At 46.1% G+C, this 23,257-nt stretch overlaps 1 protein-coding gene across 1 annotated transcript in view; it reads right to left on the bottom strand.

Moving 5' to 3' along the window:
• The window catches only part of srcap (Snf2-related CREBBP activator protein), a 114,272-nt gene that overhangs the window by 5,749 nt on the left and 85,266 nt on the right, over positions 1-23,257 (bottom strand). Inside the window, exons 26-32 of the mRNA XM_084323048.1 lie at positions 14,197-14,393; positions 13,447-13,561; positions 13,185-13,307; positions 11,375-11,551; positions 6,363-6,446; positions 365-2,839; positions 1-323 (exon numbers count right to left, since the gene is read on the bottom strand). Of these exons, the coding sequence (XP_084179174.1) occupies positions 1-323; positions 365-2,839; positions 6,363-6,446; positions 11,375-11,551; positions 13,185-13,307; positions 13,447-13,561; positions 14,197-14,393 (3,494 nt within the window). The remainder of the gene's footprint in view (positions 324-364; positions 2,840-6,362; positions 6,447-11,374; positions 11,552-13,184; positions 13,308-13,446; positions 13,562-14,196; positions 14,394-23,257) is intronic.

The following is a 23,257-nucleotide window of genomic DNA, read 5'->3' as shown; positions in this document are numbered from 1 at the left end:
TTGGGGTAGGGGCTGAGCTTGGGGTAGCGGCTGAGCTTGGGGTAGCGGCTGAGCTTGGGGTAGGGGCTGAGCTTGGGGTAGGGGCTGAGCTTGGGGTAGGGGCTACTCTTGGGGTAGCGGCTACGCTTGGGGTAGCGGCTGAGCTTGGGGTAGCGGCTGAGCTTGGGGTAGCGGCTGAGCTTGGGGTAGCGGTTGAGCTTGGGGTAGCGGCTGAGCTTGGGGTAGGGGCCGAGCTTGGGGTAGGGGCTGAGCTTGGGGTAGGGGCTGAGCTTGGGGTAGCGGCTGAGCTTGGGGTAGCGGCTGAGCTTGGGGTAGGGGCTGAGCTTGGGGTAGCGGCTGAGCTTGGGGTAGGGGCTGAGGTTACGGCTGAGCTTGGGGTAGGGGCTACGTTTGGGGTAGCGGCTACGCTTGGGGTAGGGGCTGAGCTTGGGGTAGCGGCTGAGCTTGAGGTAGGGGCTACGCTTGGGGTAGGGGCTGAGCTTGGGGTAGGGGCTACGCTTGGGGTAGCGGCTGAGCTTGGGGTAGGGGCTACGATTGGGGTAGCGGCTGAGCTTGGGGTAGGGGCTACGATTGGGGTAGGGGCTGAGCTTGGGGTAGGGGCTGAGCTTGGGGTAGGGGCTAAGGTTACGGCTGAGCTTGGGGTAGGGGCTGAGGTTACGGCTGAGCTTGGGGTAGGGGCTAAGCTTAGGGTAGGGGCTGAGGTTGGGGTAGGGGCTGAGGTTACGGCTAAGCTTGGGGTAGGGGCTGAGGTTGGGGTAGGGGCTGAGGTTACGGCTGAGGTTGGGGTAGGGGCTAAGCTTGGGGTAGGGGCTGAGGTTGGGGTAGGGGCTGAGGTTACGGCTAAGCTTGGGGTAGGGGCTGAGGTTGGGGTAGGGGCTAAGCTTGGTGTAAGGGCTAAGATTTGGGTAGGGGCTAAGCTTGGGGTAGGGGCTAAGCTTGGGGTAAGGGCTAAGATTTGGGTAGGGGCTGAAGGCTCTGTGGTTAATATGGAGGCTTGGTCTGGATTTAGAACAGGCGCTGTAACTGGGGCTGGTAACTCTGTCTTAGTGTCAGTTTCCTCAGCTTTGGCAGAAGGGGCTGGTTGACTGGTGCTGACCGCAGCAGTGATAAAGGACCTGGACCGGGGTTCACTGGGGGGAGTTGGAAACCCTGGCTCTGAGCTATTAGCACTAACAGACCTCTGAGCAGCAGTGTTCAATAGTGGATGGGACACATCAGTATTGGTGGAAGGGGGGTTGTTCGAGTTCTGTCCTGCGCCAACAGAGTCTTTGCGAGGACGACCCCTCTTGCGTTTTGGAGAGAGAGGGGGGCTCCCCTCCTCACTTGGTGTGGTGGGCTGTGGAAGCGGGGGGGACACCAGGTGCTCGGGATCAGGCACCCTGGGGAGATTCTTAGGGGGCCGGCCCCTTTTTCTTTTCACCAGTGGCATGGGGGAATTCACATTGGGATCTGAGGGGGTGGAGGTGACATCTTTGCCCGGTGTTGAGTCTACTTTCTTGGGGTGGTTCCCTCCTCTACCCCTGCCCAGGAGTGCTTGTTGTTCTCCCAGCTGAGCAGCCATGCGAGACTCGGTCTCCAGCCTGCGGCGCACTGGAAGATTCCTCAGCACAGGCATGTCTGGAGAGAGGTGGGGCGGGGAGTAAGGGGGGTAGCTCCTGACAGGTTGGGGCTGTGTGGGGGGGTTAGGGATAGCGTCTTGGTCCTGAGTGGGCTTTGAAAAGGTCCCTTTAGTTTTGCTGTCAGGGCTCTGGGGAGTGGAGTCTTTGTTGGGCTCCTCTGCCGAGCCTCCCGTGTGCTCCTCCGTCATCACCTCCTCCGAGGAGCCGCCGCATCCCGTGCTGCTGCCCCTCCTCCTCCTCCTCCTCCTGGGCTCCTTCTCCTTCTCCTCCACCACCGTGACCAGCCGCCCTGGGAGCTTCCGCAGGACTTTGGCCGAGGGCGAGTCTTCGGCCAGGCCTCGGAGGACCTCGCCGTCGGCCGACTGGCGCTTGCGAGGCAAGCGGGAGACGGTGCTGCCTGAGGGGGGAGACAGAGAGCCCTGGTCTTTGCTGTCGCAGTCTCTGGCCGGGGTCGAGTACAGCTGGTGGTCCACCGGGCAGCTGGACTCTGGAGACGACACAGACGCTGTCCTCTCCTTCTCTTTCTCCCCCTCCTCCTTCTCACTCTCCTTCTCACTGTCCCTTTCTCTCTCTTTTCCCCGCTCTGTTCTCCTGGCAGACCTGCTGTTTGACTCCGCAGCAGTCTGTGACGGGGCCCCAGGGGGCGAGGTGGAGGCAGCAGTCTGTGACGGGGCCCCAGGGGGCGAGGTGGAGGCAGCAGTCTGTGACGGGGCCCCAGGGGGCGAGGTGGAGGCAGCAGTCTGTGACGGGGCCCCAGGGGGCGAGGCAGCAGAAGGCACTGAGCTGGACTGGGAGAGGGAGCGGTTAAGTTGAGTCCTGGTTTTAGGGGTCTGATGGTCTCTGGCAGGAGAGGAGGCTTTAGGTTTGGAGGGCTCTTGGTTCCTGGTCGAGGAGGCCTTGGATGGGTCTGTGGGGGCCAGAGTGGCGGTGGTGGAGACGTCTTTGGCAGCTCCTCGCCCTCTGAGACCAGAGCGCAGTCTCTCAGGCACTTCTCTAGGGGCGGGAGGGTCAGGCTCGGGCTCAGGCGAGGCCCCACGGAGCCTGCCGCTCATCCTGGTAGAGGGTGTGACCTTGTCCTTGGGTTTACGGCCACGGCGGGCTGGTGTCGGCTGCACAGGATCCGCAGAGGCTGGAGGCGAGTCGTCGTCAGACGGGGCGTGCAGCTTCAGGCCCTCCTCCTTGGCCTGGTCCAGGCCCTTCCTAGCAGCCTCCACCTGTTCCTGGACAAACAAACACACAGAGGGTTTCATAATAATGCAGAGGCAGGGGTCCCAATCACCACATCACCTCTGGGCACACGATACGGCATCTAATGCGAAGTTGAAATGGCGGGATGTGGTTATTTTCCTTTTGTCTTTCCGGTTAGATAGATTAGATTGTACTTTATTGTCATTATATTTGCATACAACGAGATTTGGGACTCAAACTTAACACATTAATTGCCAATAATGAGTATACTCGTTATTGGCCGCCATGTGTTGAGTGCCAACAACGAGTAAACTCGTTTTTATGATCGTTATTTCTTTTATTCGCTATTGGCATTCATAATTCATCCAGGAAGCCTCCGGGAGCCAGCTGGACCCTGTCTGATATTGCAACGCCTCAATACCGCCACCTAGTGGATTTCGGGCGAGTTACACTCCACTCTAAACCGGAAGTGCTGCTCGGTGCATCGGGGAAAAAGCTCCGCCAGAGATATGTTGTTACGTGGATCAATATACACACCTCGAGTGCATTGGATCGCTTTCGAGACGCAAGAATCAATATGCTTTCGGCGTTTATTGCGTCATACAAACGGAAAATGGATCTCGCAGATCGACGTCAAATAATTGGATTTTTTTTTCCCAGACACATCGACCAGAGGTAAGAGGAATCTAACGTTATTTCCAGCTCGATTGCCCATTTATTTCATTGCAATCTGTCCGATCAACGTATGGTGTCTTACTAAAGAAAGCTGTTAGTGACAATCAAGGAATCATAAACGACCCCCCCCCCCCCCCCCCCTTCACGCATGATGGAGCATAATGTATAGCGATCATATGCATTTGAAATTTTTAATATAGCGTGTACAGGGACGAAACGCCAATCGATAATGTATAATACGCGCCGGGGCCTATAGCGCGCGTTCTAGGAATAGGGAGGTGTAGTGGTTACGTCATTTTCATTTTTTCCTGTTCCACCCTCTGTTCCATTTAATGTATTTCCCCATTGACACCATTGACCATTTCTAAATCGGCTCGTTTTACATAAATAAAGCATTAACGTTGGCATGGTGTACCTTTCTGTGCGTATTTATCCACAATCTATTGCTCAACATGAAAATATTCGCAATTAACACTTTAATCGCCATGGGTTAAATTCATAATTTACCATCCCTTGCCAGCTCTATTTGTCTATGGAGAAGTTCCCCTTCTTTGCAGGGCTATAACTTTTTAAATTCTATTGCTAAATTGCCATTATTATGGCCCATTCAATGTCCTATATGTATTGTTCAGGGTGTAGCAACGTTAAACTTTTTCATTCACATATTCATACTAAAATATGGTCTAAAGTATAAGTATATTTTTATCGTTTTCTGCTCCAAATGCATTATATGCATGATGAAATACAGTTTGATAGCGATCTGTGCCAGATAATAAATTTCAACTGGAGGTACTTCTAGAAGTTTCTACGTATCATCTGATGATGACCGGATGGGCGGGGGATCGTTTATAATTCCGTGGGCAGCGTTAGATGATTCATCCAGAGTGGGTCATATGTTCATCAGATCAGTTAGTATAGAAGACGTTAGAAAATAACGTTGAAACTCACCGTGGCTTCCTCGCGCCGCTGGCAGATGAGCGTGTTATTTGCACCGATCGATGTTCACTGTGTCAATACGGAGTCTCTCTAACGATAGCGAGTGGCCGGACCACATATGGATGAGCACTACCGGTTCAAAGGTTAATTTCCGGCATGGCGCTCTTGAACCGCTAGAGAGTTGAGTGGAGCTTTGCACTGTGTCTCAGGGCTCCGGAAAGGAAATATGATTTCGATGACAGATTTTTGAAATATTGACATCAAAGACGAGTTACGGCGTCTTCGGCAGAATGAGCATGGCTCGGAATGACGTGAAAACTCGTTCCCGGCGATCATAGTGTTAATCGTAAAGGTAGCAAAATAACAATGTTTATGTTTTCGTTCACTGCGAAACTACACTGCTATTTGGCGCTGCTGACTGACGTCACCACAGCATAGACGCCTGGTTTTAGTCGCAGACCTAGGATCAGATTTCCCTTACATTCGATAAGCTTAACAATTCGTACAATGGGAAAATAACTGACCCTGAATCTGTGGCTAGTATCTCTCTGGTGATCATATTATCAGATGAAGCCAAACACCATTTCTAAAAGCAACAACCACGTTATCATTATTTGTATTCACTGCATATTAAATCACTGTAAATACTAATGTAAATCATTGTTTGGTTGTACATATTGTGTATAGTTTATAACGTTATTGTTTTTACGGCGGGCTCTACATGCCCCGATTTAAAATGGTTATCTCCTCTTTGTTTACTATGCTATACAGCGTTATATATATCGTTCTTATTAGCTTTTGCCCTCACAGACAAAGTATTCTGCCAGGGAACTTATGGACACGACAGTAGTAGTTATAAGGTTTTTGAGCTTGTAACGTTAGTTAGCTATCGTGGCATCAGCCGGCTGTGACGTGTAGCTAGCTAGCTAGCTTGCTAGCCGGCATGATGCATGCAGTGCACAGGTCTGAGAAGAGGACCTGCACATTTTACTCAGTCCCGAAACGCCAATACATGCCCCGATTTAAAATGGTTAACGACAGTAGACATTGCTAACGTCTAGTACGTTTAGCGAGGTAACGGTAACGTTAGCTAGCTAGCTAGCTTGCTGGCCGTGACGTGGTTCAGGCGACAGCACTGAACAGGCTGCCTACTGGTAATTGTAGTTCTTTTTTTTATGACAAATTGAAAACCTTATAACTACCTTTATTTCAACCAAAAATGCTTAAACAACAATGTTAGTGGTAGAAGGGAACTCATTTTGTGCAAAAATGGAAAGCTTGCCAATGTTCATGCGGCAGAATTGTTACAATAGCCGATAATCCATTTTCCCAATGATGAATCTCTATACGGGTGGAACAACCAGTGACGTCAGACTACGCCTCCCTATTACTGCTATACAGTCTAAAAACATACTTATATTCTCAACGGTACTAACACACGACAATGTATGAATGGAAAAATATAACGTTCCCACATCCGGAACGATAAGATACCCGATGTTGAATGGGCCATGGTAATGTCGATATAGCTATAATATTTAAAACGTTATAGCCCTGCAAAGAAGGTGAGCCACTCCATAGGCTTACAGCACTGGCAGAGAGTGGTAAAGATGGGCATACTGCATGGCACCCAATGTGTTAAGGTGCACTAATAAAATCACAAGTAATAAAAGAGAAACATAAAATACTATACAGAAACATTAAATACTATACAATAAGACAATGTTACAGTCCTGTACAATATACAAAATAACAACAATATACAGAATACACAAATAACAATCAGTGTCAGACGGTAGTGGGTGGGTATTGCACTGTGGATATTGCACATCGGTGTGGGAGGAGGGGGAAAGGTGAATTATTAGTGCATGTTAGAGTTCAGGGTGGTGATGGCTCTGAGAAAGAAACTGTCTCTGAGCCTGTTCCAGTAAGGGGCGACCTTACCTCAGCTTGCTTCAGCTCCTCCTTGCACACATCCTCCAACGAAGCCTCCAGGAAGTTCATGGCGTAGCGCTCAATAGGAGTGAGCTAGAGGGAAGATTTACAGCGTTACTTTGGATAAGATGACAGCTTAAAGGGGACATGCATTGCTATTCCTAGCACTATTTGGGCAACTTTACACAATTCCTGTAAGCTTTTATTAAAAAAAATGCATTGTTTTATATTTCTAATCAAGTACTCAAAAGCCACATTTTCTCCCTTTGGATTTCAGGCTGTGTTGGCCTGGCTCCGCCTATAAGCACTTTGAGTGACAGTCATCCACACAGGCTACATCTGTTCCTCCCTCCCAGTCAACCTGGACCCCCTGCAATTTGCATATCGCCCCAACAGGTCCACGGAGGACGCCATAGCCCATGTGCTGCACACAGCAGCATCACACCTGGATAAGAGGCAGGGGAACTATGTGAGAATGCTATTCATAAACTACAGCTCAGCATTCAATACCATAGTCCCTTCCAAACTCATAGCCAAGCTCAGGGACCTGGGCTTGAACTATGACCTCTGCCAGTGGGTCTTGGACTTCCTGACAGGCAGACCCCAGGTGGTGAGAGCAGGCAACTGCACCTCCTCATCCATCACTCTAGGGGCCCCCCAGGGCTGTGTTCTGAGTCCCCTCCTCTACTCCCTGTACACACATGACTGTGTGGCACAGCGGAACAACAACACAATCATCAAATTTGCTGACAACACAGTAGTGGTGGGCCTGATCTCTGCAAACGACGAGAGGACCTACCTGGAAGAGGTAAAGGTTCTAGCGGGATGGTGTCAAGAGAACAGCCTCTCCCTGAACATCAGCAAAACAAAGGAGATGATTGTGAACTTTAGGAGGTCGGGGGTCAGGGACTACAGCCCCCTCAGCATCGACGGGGCACCGGTTGAGAGAGTGAACAGTTTTAAGTACCTCAGAGTCCACATATCCGAGGACTTGACATGGACCACACACATTGACAATGTTATCAAGAAGGCACGACAACGCCTCTACTTCCTTAGGCGCCTAAGGAAGTTCCAAGTGAGTCAGAAGATCCTCAAGAACTTCTACTCATGCACAATAGAGAGCATCCTGACTGGCAATATCACCTCCTGGTTTGGGAATAGCACTGCACAAGACCGTAGCAGACTACAGAGTGGCTTGTTCAGCCAAACGCACAATTGGAGGTGGGCTTCCCACTCTCCAAGACATTTACAACAAGCGCTGCATGGGTAAGGCTAAAAGAATAATCAAAGACCCCAGCCACCCAAACAACTGCCTCTTTGAACTGCTGCGGTCAGGCAAGCGATACCGGAGTCTCATGGCAAGCACAGAGAGACTCAGAAGGAGCTTCTATCCCCAGGCCATCAGGATGCTCAATGAACAATAAACAATAACAAACCATCAATACACCCACAGCACACACATCCACACGCAGACACTCACTTTAAATAAACAGCACACTGTAGCACCCACTTTACCACTTTAGACACTAACACTTTATATTTATTGGTAAGGAGATTGCACATCAATCTCATTCCTTATTGCACCTCATTGCACCTCACCACCACAAGGTGGCACCACAAGCTAAGCTATACCTCACCATTTCTACACTGGACTGTACCTGCACTGTATATACTGTACATAGGTATATTGAAAATGTTTGTTGTTTACACTTGTTTACGTACTTGATTTCTATTTTATTATACTTATTTTATACTATCTTTATTATCTAGCACACTCAGGAGCAAAACAGAAAGAAGCATTTCATGAAATGCTTCTGACAACTAATAAAGAAACTTGAACTTGAGCCTGCGACTGGCACAGAGAGAGATAGAGAGACTGAGGGGGATACTAATTAATTTCGCCGCGGGGGGCATAATCCCACGGGACAATGCATTGGTAACTTGTTTCAAATGACAATATATACCCCTGTGATTATTATTGTACGGATCGGAATACGGGCATGCACGTGGGAGCATGCGCAAAGATATGACAGTGATATGCTGGTGCTAGACTGTGAGGGAGAGAGAGAGGGAGAGGGACACACGGAGCACTGTGTAAACGCTGTGTGTGTGAGAGAAGACGAGTCCCTCTCTCTCTCTCCATCTCTCTCCCTCTCTCGTCCACTCCCTGCTCGCAGTCAAAACCCGTTTGAGGAAGTGTCGGGTTACACTATGCGCTCTCTGCCTCGCGCTGTTTGAGGAAGTGAAGATATTTCCACTCGCTCTGCTGTCACCGTCAACCATAGAGGGGGCGTTAGTTATCAGGGCTTGACATTAAGGCTTGTCCTATTGTCCGGGACAAGTAAAAAAAATGGTCGGACAAGCATAATACATTTAACTTGTCCGACTGGACAAGTAAAAAAAAAAAAAAAAAAATATATATATATATATATATTCCCCAAACGAATAGTAATGTTACTCCATCTGATCAAAAAGTGCCTGTCTCACAGTGTCACACTGGAAACTCTCAATCTCTGTAAGTCAATATTACTTGTCCTGGACAAACGGCGAGCATCTTCTGAGTGCTCGCTTAGTTGACACTGACACGAGACCCAAGAAAATATCAGAATGTTTAATAGAATGTTTAATAAAAGTTGATAGTTTATATTTTTTATAATGTGCCTATTGTTAAAAGAAATTATTTCAAATAAAAATACAATTATTTATTTGAATAGTGTTATTTATGGCAATAACAACTATAGGCGTAGACCAGGGTTTAACCCCTGGTCGCCAAGAGAGAGGGGAGATGAGAAAGATGAGCTGGTGCTGATGGGGAGTGAAGATGAGCTGGAGGACTGATCATACAGTATATACCCCACACTCAAATGCACACACACTGTGTTTAAGTTATTAAATCATAATAATTGTCCAAATCTCTTGTCGGTTTTATACATTTTTTAATAGGCCTTTATTTTCACAAGTACATTTCGGACAAGTACGTTTAGCTTTCGGACAAGTAAAATATCTGAGCTATATTCACGTCAGCAAAACTGTCAAATCAAAACAGCTTAGTTGTTGAGTGAGGGAAGATCTCGTGAACTCGAGTCAATATGGTAATTAGAGACACAGACCCATTGATACTAACCCCTATTACTATAAAACCATGCTAAACACAGAGAAAATCCATTTATAATGCATGTCGCCTTTAATCTAGTTCAGTACGAAATTACTGCCACCATGTATAGAGGTAGATATAGAAACAATATCTCAGTCATACTTGTTTGACCGTGTTTTGTGGCATTGGCTAATCTTACCTGGCACAACGGAATCATTTAAACTGTCCCACAAGTGTAAACCTCAACCATCTCACTCCTGGGTCCTGACCAGGGCTCTACAGTGCGACCATTTTACTCTCATTTGCCCCTAATAATATGTGTGTGCGAACCGGAAAAATCAATTACTCGCACAGTGTGCGAGTGAAGATTACAACCTCAGTCGTGCTTTTTTCTCTCCGCTGCTAATCGTTCAAAAACTACAAGTCCCACATTGCACTCAAGCCAACGGTCCAATCACAGTAGAGTGACGTGACTGGTCATTTCCTTTCTTTCCCTTGAAACCAATCGGAAGCTCTCATTTGCTTTTTTACTTCCGGAAATTCCGCCATTGCGCTATGCGAGACTTTCCCGAGACAGTAACATTAAGTTAATGTAACTTATTCTAGTCTTACCAATAGCAATAGATTTTAGAACACCTAGATTTATCGATAGCAATAGTAATATAACGTTAATGCAACAAAACGAATGCCTTGCTTTGTTAATCATAACGTTGATGCAGTAGCGTATGTCGTAACGGACATGAGAATAACAACACTGTGTACACATTAAAATTGCGATAATCGATTCTAACATTTTCAAATTGATGCAGTTGAATTTCCCCCTTAGGATCGATGCATTGCAATGCATTGTTATACCCTACACCAAAGTCACTGGCCCACTGTGCGTGTGTGTATGTGTGTGTGCTAACTTGGCTAGCGTTATCAACAGCAGAGGTGGGTGCAAGCGGTGTGACGTAATTGGCAGAATCGACTGTCAATCAATGGTCTACCTGACACGCAAACTCATAAACAATGTTTCTGTACTGGAGGTGTACAGTATTTCAATAGGCAACCCTGAAAGGATTATTTTTCTAGAAGAGCAACACTAGCCAAAACAAACATTGTATGCATAAAAGGGGCAAAAGCTAAAGTTAAGTGACTGCTACTTTTGTAGCAGTAGTTCAATGTCACTGCCTTTTTTATTAGGCCTAGTTGTTGGCTACAACTTTGCCACAGTAGGCATTAATCACTTAATAGTTCAAATGTCTGTGTCCCATTCCCGTTTGCACACGCAGATACACACACACACACGCACACAGTGGGCCAGTGACTTTGGTGGTATGTGCTATTGCACAGATGTGTGTCTCGTTCCCGTTTGCACATGCACACACAGTACAAATATAAGTTTATTTTTTAAAAATAAAAATAAACTGTTACTTGAAATATTTTCACTGTGCTCCTAAATTTTTTCATTTAGGAGCACAAAGGGAAAAAGGTTAGCGTAGAGCCCTGGTCCTGACAGTAAAACGCCATGACTCCCAAATAATTGAAGTGATTTCAATGTATAACCGACCCTGATCTAACTGAAGGGTCTATCAGTAGTTTTGTCTTGTCCTTTATCTATATAGGTAAATCACATTGACAGCAACTAGACTTAAGAAAATAAATACAATAAAACCAAATGAAGCTCTATTGTTTACGTCATTACAAAACTAAATTAAAATAATTATATATCAAGTTTAAATGAACAGAAAATGTATTCCCAAAGTACCTTCTGAACATCTCAAATCGTGCCCATATTATATTAATAATACAAAAAAGAATACAACTAATACTGAAACTAGCAAACCCACTCTGGAAACAAACGTGAAAAAAGTCCACTTGTACAAAGTACTACACAGAAATACTTAGTGGAACAATAATAAATCATGTGAGGATGATGACTCACCTGCTCCACCAGAGCAGCTATTTCCTGCTCTGCCTTGGACAGCTCCTCCACCTCCTCCTGCTCCCCTCCGTCGTCCAGTGGGATGTTCTCGTTGAACTCTGCCAGCTCTGCCACCTGCTCCGCCTTGGCCTGGGAGGCTGCTTCTATGTCCTCCTCGTCCTCGGCTCGACACAGGGCCTGGGGGAGGTTCCAGAAGACGGGGTTAAAGATCTGCTGCTCTCAGATCACTCTAGTGCAGCGTCATTTCCTGGAGTGGAGAGTAAAAGCTAATTGGGAATTTGAATAGGGCACGGTCAACACACTGCTAAAAATAGACTAGGATGCCAAAAATCACAAGTGTATAGGTGCCAAGTGGGGGAGGAGGGAGGGGGGGAGAGAGAGAGAGAGAGAGAGAGAGAAAGTCTCCAATTGGCATATATGCACTATTAATTTGACAATTAACACTTTGGTCGCCAGGCTTATATTCATAATAAACCACCCCACGCCAGCTCTATTTGTCTATAGAGAAGTTCCCCTTCTTTGCAGGGCTATAACTTTTTAAATTGTATTGCTAAATTGACATTACTATGGCCCATTCAACATCAAGTATCTATTGTTCAGGGTGTAGCAACGTTATACTTTTTTTTTTTTTTCCTCCCATCCCACCCCTCCTGGTTGTTGCGTACTTTCCCCTACTGTTGGTCCGGGAGACCGGAGACTGTCACATGCTTTCCTCCGACACATGTGCAGCCTGGGGCAGGCCAACCTGGCCGCGCAGGTTCTCACCGGGGAGAGTGTAGCGTGTGGGAGGCCACACTATCTCTCCTCAGTTCCAACCCTCGCTGAGCAGGCGCCCCGACCGAACTGTAGGGGTCGCTGTCCACAACGCCCAGGACCCACCCTTCAGCTTTCCCACCCCCTGATACAGCCAATTGTATCAGTGTGAGAGGCCAGCCAAGCTGATAGCAACGCCGGGAGCTGGATTCGAACAGGCGAATCCTAGTGTCTCCCGGTGTTGGTGCCAAAAGTAATCTCCGTGCGCATGGACGTGCTTCTAGAAGTTACTACTTATCATCTGATGTTGACCGGATGGGGGGGGGGGGGTTGTTTATAATTCCGTGGCCAACGTTAGATGATTCATCTAGTGTGGGTGATATGATCATCAGAGCAGTTTATATCGAACACGTTAAAAAATAACGCTGAATCTTACCGTAGCTTCCTCGTAGCGTTGGGCGATGAGTGTGGAGCAGAAATATTCCTATTATGGGATGTAGAAATATGCGATCCATCTCCAGGTTGTATAATAGTATATACGTCCAAATCATGTTGTTTATCGAGTTATTGGTAACGGATCACTATCCATTGTGTCTAGCTCGAGTCCTGGGACTATTAGCGAGTGATCGGACCGAATTGGAATGAGCACCAGCTTTCGTTTCCTGTTTCCGGTTTGAGCGATCCACCGATCGGCCACCAGATGGCGCTCTTGAACCGTTGGAGAGTTGAGAGGGGATCAACAGTAGATCTCAAGTCTCCGGGGGAGAAATATGATTGCGATCACAGATTTTTGAAATATTGATATTAAAGACGTGGTACGGCGTCTTTGGCAGAATGAGCATGGCAGGGAATGACGTGGTAAGGCGTTTTTGGCGACCATAGTGTTAAAGAAAAAATTATATTAACAAATTACACATTTATTAATATTGTTTTTGTCGCGACAGTGCCCTATTGCCATTTCAGGAAGCAGGATTAGATAGATAACTGCCAGATAACTGACAAAAGGGATTAGAATCTGTAAAACTAAACTTGAATGAAAGGTTATGGAAGATCAGACCTGCTCCAGGATGGTGGTGCTCTGGACTTTGCTGGCCTCCTCCTCACCCGGGGGCACCAACAGCTCCACAATCACCTCCTTCCTCTCGCCCTCGTTCACGTCAAACAAATCTCGGATGGTTTGCTGAGAGAGAAAGAGAGAGATTTGAGATGAAAGACATTAAGATTATGAAGAAAGAAGTGGTCTGTGATCATGGTTCTAAACTGACCAATTATATAGATGTACATATAGGAAATGAAGGCGGTCAAGCCGCGCCCCCTACCTCTTTGAAGAAGGCGGTGGTGAAGTTTCCTCCTTCAATGGCCATATCTCCCAACAACCTCTTCTGGTTGGCTTTCTTTAGGATGTTCTCTTCCACCGTGCGTTCGCTAATCAGTCTGGGGGAGGGAGAACCAGTTAAAAACAAGCACAAATCTGCAATAGCAGCAACCACACACCAAATGTCAGCCTCCTTGGGTGAAAACGAGATAGATCTGCTGGTCACATCCAATAAAGGGGAATGACACCCATTTCAAGAATAGTTGTTCCTTTGTCCCTGGTCATATTAGTCACCATTAGAGAGCATGCACCAGTCTCTCCTAAAGCTAGAGATCATATGTGTGGATGCTTTCATCCAAAGCGCTTACATTATCATGAGTGCATAATTTTAGCATGGCTGGCTCCAGTGTTAGTGCCATGCTCTGCCCACTGAGATACACACAGATCAGCGGAAAAACCCTCAAATGTGTGATGTCACCTGGATGGAAAATGTGGGGGTTGGTCCATAGACAATAAACTGGGTACACAAGAGTTGGTAAATGTGTACATTTCCCAGAGAAATGTGTGCATTCACAGTTTCCCCCAAATGTACAGCAACCTTTATATGAAATAGATAAGATAGATACTTTATTCATCCCCTTGGGGAAATTCAGGTATCCGGTACCCAGTAGCTCTTATCAGTTAAACAGTACAGTTGACAAACGTTAAAATAGACAGACATGAATGCCATTCGGCACAGTGTTGTCAGTAGCACCTGTAGATGTGGACGTCTCTGGTCTGTCCGATGCGGTGGCAGCGGTCCTGGGCCTGGGCGTCCATGGTGGGGTTCCAGTCACTGTCGTAGAACACCACCGTATCTGCTCCCGTCAGGTTCACCCCCACGCCTCCACTGCGGGTCGACAGGATGAAGCAGAAGATGCGCCTGTCCGCGTTGAAGCGCTCCATCAGGGACTGATGGAGGAGAGAGGGAGGGATGAATGGATGGGAAGGGAGAGGTTAACCACATAACGTGCACCGGGACATACATGCTCATGAGCACTTGCACACAAGTCACAGCACTTTGCGAGCATTTAGCGGCTCGGGCTGCATTTTTCACCGAACATATAACCTTTCGAAAGATCTATTTGTTGCCGTTCGAACGCCACCTCACTCGACCAAATCCGTGCCTCGGTTCTCAAGTTACTTTTTACGTGCCGCGGATCAGATGACCACCCCGGACTCCAGACGCTCCAGAACGGCCAATCATCCGTTGACGGCGAAAATGATTAGTCAGCGTTTTAGTCAGCGTTGTAGCCAACGAGTGTACGTTTCCAACGATACCCGATGTGGAGGGGTGCGAATAAGGGAACTAGGTTAAAGTTGACGAGCGAAAACCAGAAATGAATCAGACTTCAGAACACACGGCGGTGAATGAGGAAAGCTTTTTCTTTTCTCTTTAGTAACTTCAGAATGTTATCTTTCAAAGAGACCAGGCTCATGCATGTGCTATAAGGACAGAGCGACTTCGGCTCAGCTTCTTCCCCCAGGCCATCAGAGCATTGAACACTGAACTCTCCACACACAAGCACACATGAGCACACACACACACTCATGCTGCACACACTCACACTTATGGCCACTTTACAAAAGGAAAGGTCAATTTAAGAATAGTATAGTATAACTTGAGATTGTATAATATAGCATTGTATAGCAGTGTACATAAAGACCCAGTGCCTCATCCAGGGTTATCTCGCCAGCGGTTGAGCACCATACCCGAGTATAGTCGGGTTTTCATAGTTTTTTCTTTTAATATTTCTTTTAATCTGTATTCTTGGAATACAGATCGGGATATGGACCGACCTCATGGCCCGTCGCTACCTTGTGCCCACTGGATCCGGCTGGCACCTGCCGTGGGCTCGGATTAGCTGTTTCAGCCCCGCGGCTACTGCTCTACTCGCCCCTGCCTTCGCGGGGTGAATCTGCGGAATCTCCGGTCTCTGTATCGTGCTCCCCAGGCCGCTGATGGCTCGGACCTGCCGCTCCCCTCCAGATTTGGCCTGGTAAATTCTAGATCACTGGCTAACAAGGCTTTCATACTGAAGGACTTCTTCATTTCCCGGGGACTGGATTTCCTTTTTATAACCGAGACCTGGCTACATGATGGTGAGTCCAGCACAATCACAGAACTCTTGCCGACAGACTGCAGCTATTTTAACACCCCGCGGATGTCAGGCCGAGGAGGGGGGTTATAGCGATTGTTTACAAAAGTGGCTACAAGTGTAAACCACTATCGCTACCTTCACCGTTCTGCAGCTTTGAGCTGAGCATGTTTGAGATCAATCAAACCGTGTTGTGTGCTGTGAGCCCCCCTAAGTACAATAAGGATTTTATTAATGACTTTTCTGCCTTCCTGGCCGATGTCATGCCAAATTATGATCATGTCCCGATTGTCGGGGATTTTAATGTGCATGTGCGTTGTTCCGACAACCCTTTGGCAAAGGACTTTTTAAGCACCATCGACTGTTTTAATCTTATCCAATCTGTGTCTGGCCCCACGCATGAACGTGGGCACACACTTGATCTGGTTTTATCATATGGTTTACCTGTTTTTAATCTAGAAATATGTGGATAATTTTTCTCTGATCATATGTTTTAACATCAGTGATGCCGGTAACGCGTTACTAAGTAACGCGTTATTGTAATCTGATTACTTTCCCCCGAAAATAGTAATCTAACGCGTTAATCTTTAAAAGCCAGTAATCTGATTGCAGTTACTTGTCCAAGTGGCTGTGCATTACTATTTCGTTACTATCTCATCATAAATTCATAATGCAGGCGGAATGCAGTATTTTATTTCGTTTTCGACAGTCAAAAATACATTTTTGAGCTGTTTTTCTTATTTGGGAGTGACGTGGTGTGGCAGTGAAAGGGTTACACAAGAATGTGTCCTCGCGGCGTGACTGGACTCTCTGTCTGTGAGTGACTCTGCTTTGGCCCAATCACATTCCCCATCCACAGTCTGCGAATCAGAGGCAGAGTAGGGCAGGTCTTCACAGCACGTCATGTGACATATGCGCCAATCGTGTGACAGCAGTGCTCCGTTGCATTCGTCTGAGAATTCCACCCCAAAACGCTTGTCTAAACGAAGTGAAACCGCAAGAAGACTAGAGAGACATTTATAAAAACAATTTAATAGTTACAGTTGATATAATTGAATAGTTCAGCCTGCATTTGTTAGATGTGAATGGATACACTGGTTTTGTAAAACCACTGGCTGGCTGCTCTAATGCTCTCCCACAGTTCTCCAGATGGGAGAACACGAGTGACAGAGAGAGGGGAGAGAGACACACACACACACACACACACACAAGCACAAGCACACGCACACACGCGCGCGCACACACACACGCACACACACATACACACAGAGAGGGAGAGAAGGGATTATATTATAATAATAATAATAATAATAATAATTATTATTATTATTATTATTATTATTATATTAGAGATGTAGGCTGTCTGGGTGGGGTTGGAGAGAAAGAGGCATGGGGTGAGAGAGAGAGAGAGAGAGAGAGAGGGGTGAGAGAGAGAGAGAGAGGGGTGAGAGAGAGAGAGAGAGAGAGAGAGAGAGAGAAAAGCTCTTATTTGCCAGATTTACAGTTAATTTACATGTTAAAGAGAGACTGATTGTATGTTTATAGAGAGACATTTATAAAAACAATTTAATAGTTACAGTTGATATAATTGAATAGTTCAGCCTGCATTTGTTAGATGTGAATGGATACACTGGTTTTGTAAAACCACTGGCTGGCTGCTCTAATGCTGTGAGCATCATAGACTGTTGCTTTACCATACTTGATGGTACAGAAGCTGAAGCACTAGTTTAACAATTTACGTTATGTGCAGAGAAACAAGTTAAAAACAATTTATGCACTTTCAATAAAGCGTTTAAAAAAAACTGTTGGGGGAACGACGACGACTTCGTAACCTAGTTACTTTCAAAGTAACTAAGTTACTCTGATAATCAAGTAATCAGTAAAGTAACTTGGATTACTTTTTAAAGGAGTAATCAGTAATCAGTAATCGGATTACTTTTACAAGTAATCTGTGGCATCACTGGTTAACATGTAATCTCTTTGCATCTATACTACTGGCAATACGGTAGTCTAGGTTGCCCTCTTGAGGCTGTGAAACGCATGCGCAGTTAGTCTGTGTCGACCAGGTGCACGAGGTCCACCTTTTGTTAATGGCTCTGTATTGGTGTTATGCAAGTTGATTGAATAAACCAAGTTAACAGAAGATAAACGTCGTGTTTATTTATAGTAGACTAACATTGGTAGCAGAGGATGGTTAGCAGAAGATGGCTACTGCTAACTACAAAGTTCCACCGAAGTTCGACGAATCCTGACCATACGAGTGTTGGAAAAATGAGATCGCCATTTGGAAGCTGGTTACTGAACTTGATAAGAAGAAACAAGCCCTCGCCGTTGTCCTGGGGCTGGAAGGAAGGGCAAGGGACATCGCTATGGAAATACCCGCTTTGGATTTGAACAACAACAATGGTATGGACACACTGCTAGCAAAACTAGATGGCATGTTTCTCAAAGAAGAGAGAGACCGGGCATACGACGCTTACTCTTTTTTTGACTGTATCAAAAAGGAGAGCTCCGTGTCCATGGCGGACTATGTGATTGACTTTGAACAGCGCTACAACCGAATGAAAAAGTACGACATGACTCTTCCTGACGCCGTGCTAGCTTTTAAACTTTGACACAGCTAGACGAGAAAAATACAAATGGTGCTGACTGCGTGTACAGATTTAACATTTGCTGCAATGAAGACCGTGCTGAAGAGGATCTTTGGGGGGAGGGTGCAAGGCGGCACATCAAACGGAATACACTGCAGCAGCATTGACACTGCATGTATTGTACCCGCACAGTGTGTGGAGAAAAATGGTTGGACAGCTTCGTCGCTGATCTCAGTCAAAGTCAAGTGAACCAGATTGTGAAAAGTGAAACTCCAAGCTCCAGACCATTCCGGTTTGGAGATGGAAATATAGTGCATTCCTCCAGAATACTGAAACTGCCTGCCAAAATAGGACAGACAAAATGTCGAGTGGAAACTGAAGTAGTCAAAGCTGATATCCCACTACTTCTGAGTAAGACTTCACTGAAAAGGGCAGGAACTATCTTGGACATGGAGAATGATAGAGATGTGATGTTTAAACAGAATATCCCTCTTGAACTCACCAGTTCAGGACACTACTATATAGATATCAGAGACAAGGACACAGGAATTCTTACAGTCACAGAAAACAGCCAGAATGAAGATGAGGTCCTTACAGTCACAGAAAATATGACCTCAAATGAGAAACACAAAGCTCTCCTGAAACTACACAAACAGTTTGGTCACGCCTCCGCAGTTCGGGAAATAAAGACAAAGATTGTGACACTATTTTACAACAAATAGTACAGGAATGTGACATATGCCAGAGGTACAGCAAGACCAAGCCGAAGCCTGCTGTGGGCTTGCCTCTGGCTTCAGAGTACAATGAAACAGTGGCAGTGGACTTGCACGAGTTGGAACCAAGTTTATGGTACCTCCACATCATTGACCAATTTACACGTTTCAGCGCTGGAAGCATTGTGAAAACAAAAAACTCCTCTGTGATGGTGAACTCTTTTCTTCATACATGGATCAGCGTCCACGGCCCACCACGGAGACTTTACAGTGACAATGGAGGAGAATTCAACAATGCAGAGTTCCGTGACAAGGCAGAGACCTTTAACATTGAGACAAAAGCCACGGCAGGATACAGTCCCTGGAGCAATGGGCTACTGGAGAGACACAATCAGACCCTCACCGACATCATCCAGAAGGTCAGACGGGAAAATGGATGTGACTGGCAAACAGCCCTAGACTGGGCTCTCATGGCTAAGAACAGTATGCTCAATGTGCACGGCTACAGTCCTCATCAACTGGTGTTTGGCCAGAACCCCAACCTTCCTTCTGTACTGGTTGATAAACCACCTGCGCTAGAAGGTACCACTATGAGTGCTAGAGTAGGAGAACACATTTCAGCCTTGCATGCCTCTAGAAAAGCATTTACTGAAGCAGAGTGCTCAGAAAGGATAAGACCCACAGATGAGAAATATGAGATGGGTGACAAGGTGTATTACAAACGAGCTGAATGCGCTGAGTGGAAAGGTCCAGGGATAGTTATTGGTCAGGATGGGGCTGTTGTTTTTGTGAGGCATGATGGTGGTTGCCTAGTGAGAGTGCATCACTCTAGGCTTTCTAAGGTGAACACAAAGGTTAGTGAAGAGCACATGGTACAAACTGATGCTGACACAGAAGCAGGAAGTGAGCAAGGTATAAACAATGCAACTGGTAGTTTAGACAGTGAGCAAAATACAGAGAATGAACATGAACAACAATTCAGTGACAGGGAAGCCAATACAAGTGAAGCGATCGATCCACCAAACACTTTGAGTAGTGTAACTCAAACTGAAATGGTGCATAGGCCTAATCCTGCCCCTTCTGCAGGTGTGAGTTTAAAAACAGGACAGACTGTAACATATATGAACAGAGGTGACAATACTCTACTTAAAGCAAGAGTCTTAGGGAGATCAGGCAAGGCTACGGGGAAATATAAAACCTGGTATAACATGCAACATCTAGAGAATGATGGTAGTAATGGGCAAAAGGAATCAATTGATATCTCACAGGTTGATAATCTCAACATTGAAACAGAAGACAGAAGCTGATGTACTTGTAACCAAAGACATCTCATTTGATGCAGCTAAACAGGAAGAAATAAAGAACTGGCACAATAATAATGTATTTGAGGAAGTTGAAGATGCAGGGCAGAAATGCATTTCCACCAGATGGGTTTGTAGTCTTAAGGACACTCCCAATGGTATAATGCCTAAAGCCCGACTGGTTGCCAGAGGTTTTGAAGAGCTGAATATTCAAGTTACCGAAAGATTCCCCCACATGTGCCACAGATTCACTTAGGCGGTGGTTACACCTTTCGTTTCATTTTCGTTTCATTGTAGATGAGTTTCGCCGCAACGTGGCAGCCTTGAGTCACACTTTCGTTTTTGTCACCTGGGCACAGTAATGTAGTACACTGCCAAAGCAGTAGGTGGCAGTAGGTGGCGAACATGAAGGCAATTTCAACCAATCAGAACTTGAATGTGCTGCCAATACACTTCCTGCAAAGAACATGTCAACAAAGCCGGGCTCCTATCCATAGACCATCTTTGTCTATTTTACCCAATGCAGCAATTATTTTTCAGCAAAGTCTAATAAAAGTGCAATAAACAAAACGGATACATTACTGTGTGTTCTGCCTGTCATTTGTTGATGAAACAAAACTAACATCAACACAAGTGACCACCAAGAGCGGATAGTTTAGTCTAAAAAAAGATCGGTAGCTACAGTTAGCTGCATGCTAACGTCAATGGAATATGCCATTATAACAATATAGCATTGTGGCTAGAAGCTAACGTTAGCTCACGCTAGTTAGCCAGCACCAAACTGATGATATCGGGAACTATCAGTAGTTAGATAACATTAGAGACAACGCTGTGTGTATTAAACAAAGGTGAATAGATGACTGGGCCATTTTGTTTAATGCTTGTTAAGTTGAAAGAGGAGCTTGAGCTAACAGGGTATGATAGCTAACGCTAGCTCATGTTAGCCAGCTGCAGTGCTCATGCAATCGGTAATGCTAGCAGAATGAATGGATGTAAACTTTATTTAACATATTGCATAATGGGTACAATACAATACGGCTCAATACAAACAATTGTTAAGGGAATGCAGACTGTTGTAGCTTGGACTGGGGTCCTTATAACAATAACTTGACAACACATGGTACTGCCACAAAGCCTCTTCAACTCATTCAAAACGCAGCGGCCCGCCTGATCTCAAACCTACCGAAGTCGTCCCATGTCACCCCACTTCTTAGGGACCTACACTGGCTCCCCATTGCTGCACGTATCCGCTTCAAGGCCCTCGACCTAGCATACCGTGCGGCAAAGGGAACCGCTCCCGCCTACCTCCGGTCAATGGTCTCTAACTACACACCCTCAAGACCCCTACGCTCTGCATCTTCTGGCCGCCTCAGACCTACTCCTATCCAAGCTCCCGGAGGGTCATCAAAGAGAAGCCGCCTATTCTCAGTCCTTGCCCCACAATGGTGGAATGAACTACCCATCCCAGTTAGGACAACCGAATCCCGTCCAATCTTTCGCCGTCGACTAAAGACTCACTTCTTCAACCATTATCTGAAATGATTAAAAAAAAAAAAGATCTAACCCTGACTAACCTTACTGTCATGCACTTGGCCTAATAAACTAACCTACACTGTAACACGCAACACTTTGATGTACATTGTTACTCAGCTGATAGAGTTGTACCCTTGTTGCTGTCTTGTCGTACAGAACTTGTAAGTCGCTTTGGATAAAAGCGTCAGCTAAATGACTAAATGTAAATGTAAACATGGTAGCTGCAGCTATTTGGGACACGGAGCTATGTCCCAAACACACCCACACACACACACTGTTGTCACCGGAAGGGCACGCAGATGGTATCTACTGCGCATGGGCGTTTTCGCAACAACGGCTCCGTGCAGACTACACGGCTGTTGTCGGCGCGTTTTTTAGGGGTTCTCCAAAACGCAAACACAATTTCGCGTTTCAGCCGTATCCACCAAAAAACGCATTTCTGTGTAAAAGGGACATGAAACGTATTCAAAAACATATAAAAAAGAGCACAAAAACACTGTGTGTAACCCCTGCTTTAGACTTATGTTATCAGTGATATGTCAAAACCAGTGGGAAGTCCATTCTATGGACATCAAATCTGCATTCTTGCAGGGTATTGAGCTATCCAGGGATATTTATATCCGCCCCCCTCTAGAGGCAGGATGTCAACATGTTGTATGGAAACTAAAGAAATGTGTATATGGTCTTGCAGATGCATCACTATATTGGTACAACAAAGTGAAGGAGATCATGCTGAGTACTGGTGGTAGAGTGTCACAGGTGGATCCGGCAGTCTTACTGGTTGGATGAGCAATGTAAGGTCACTGGGGTGCTTGCATGTCATGTAGATGATTTTCTTTGGGCAGGCTCATCAAACTTTTCATCCAATGTGATCCCCCAACTGCAGTCTGCATTCAAGGTTGGGCGTGAGGAGCATGAAAAGTTCTCCTATGTAGGAATGGATTTTGTAACTGTTAACGGTGAAGTTCAGGTACATCAACAAAGTTATATCGAGAACCTGGAGCCTATTCCCATACAAGCAAGTCGGGCCACACAGAGAAATTAACTCCTCAACAAAACAGAGAGAGCAGCTACGATCAAAAATAGGACAGATCCTATGGGTTGCTAAACAGACAAGACCTGATGTAATGTTTGATTCATGTTGTTTGGCTTCTAATATAAAAGGGGCAACAGTACAGTCTGTTCATGATGCTAATAAAATAATCCGTAATCTAAAGTCTGAAAAGGTGACACTCAGATTTCAACATCTGGGAAACAGTGATGCTTTGAACTTGATCGTTTTCAGTGATGCTTCATATCGGCGGCATTTCCGATACTGGTATCGGAACAACTCTACTATGGACACTGTTGCCCCTTTTAAGACCAGACAGCCCAGGGTTAAATCAGAGCCCTGGATGAATGACTTGATGACCTGTTCTGCGAAGCGCAAGTGCCGCAGAGCCGAGCGCAAATGGAAGAAGGTCAAACTGTATCTCTTCAGACGCTAAGAGTAGGGATGCACCGATATGAAAATTTGCGGCCGATACCGATAGTTCAACT

This window comes from Notolepis coatsorum, assembly GCF_963971535.1.
Source record: "Notolepis coatsorum genome assembly, chromosome: 10".
Classification (NCBI taxonomy): Eukaryota; Metazoa; Chordata; class Actinopteri; order Aulopiformes; family Paralepididae; genus Notolepis; species Notolepis coatsorum.
The sequence above is the reverse complement of the archived record's forward strand: the minus strand, read 5'-3'. Positions and strand labels throughout refer to the sequence as shown.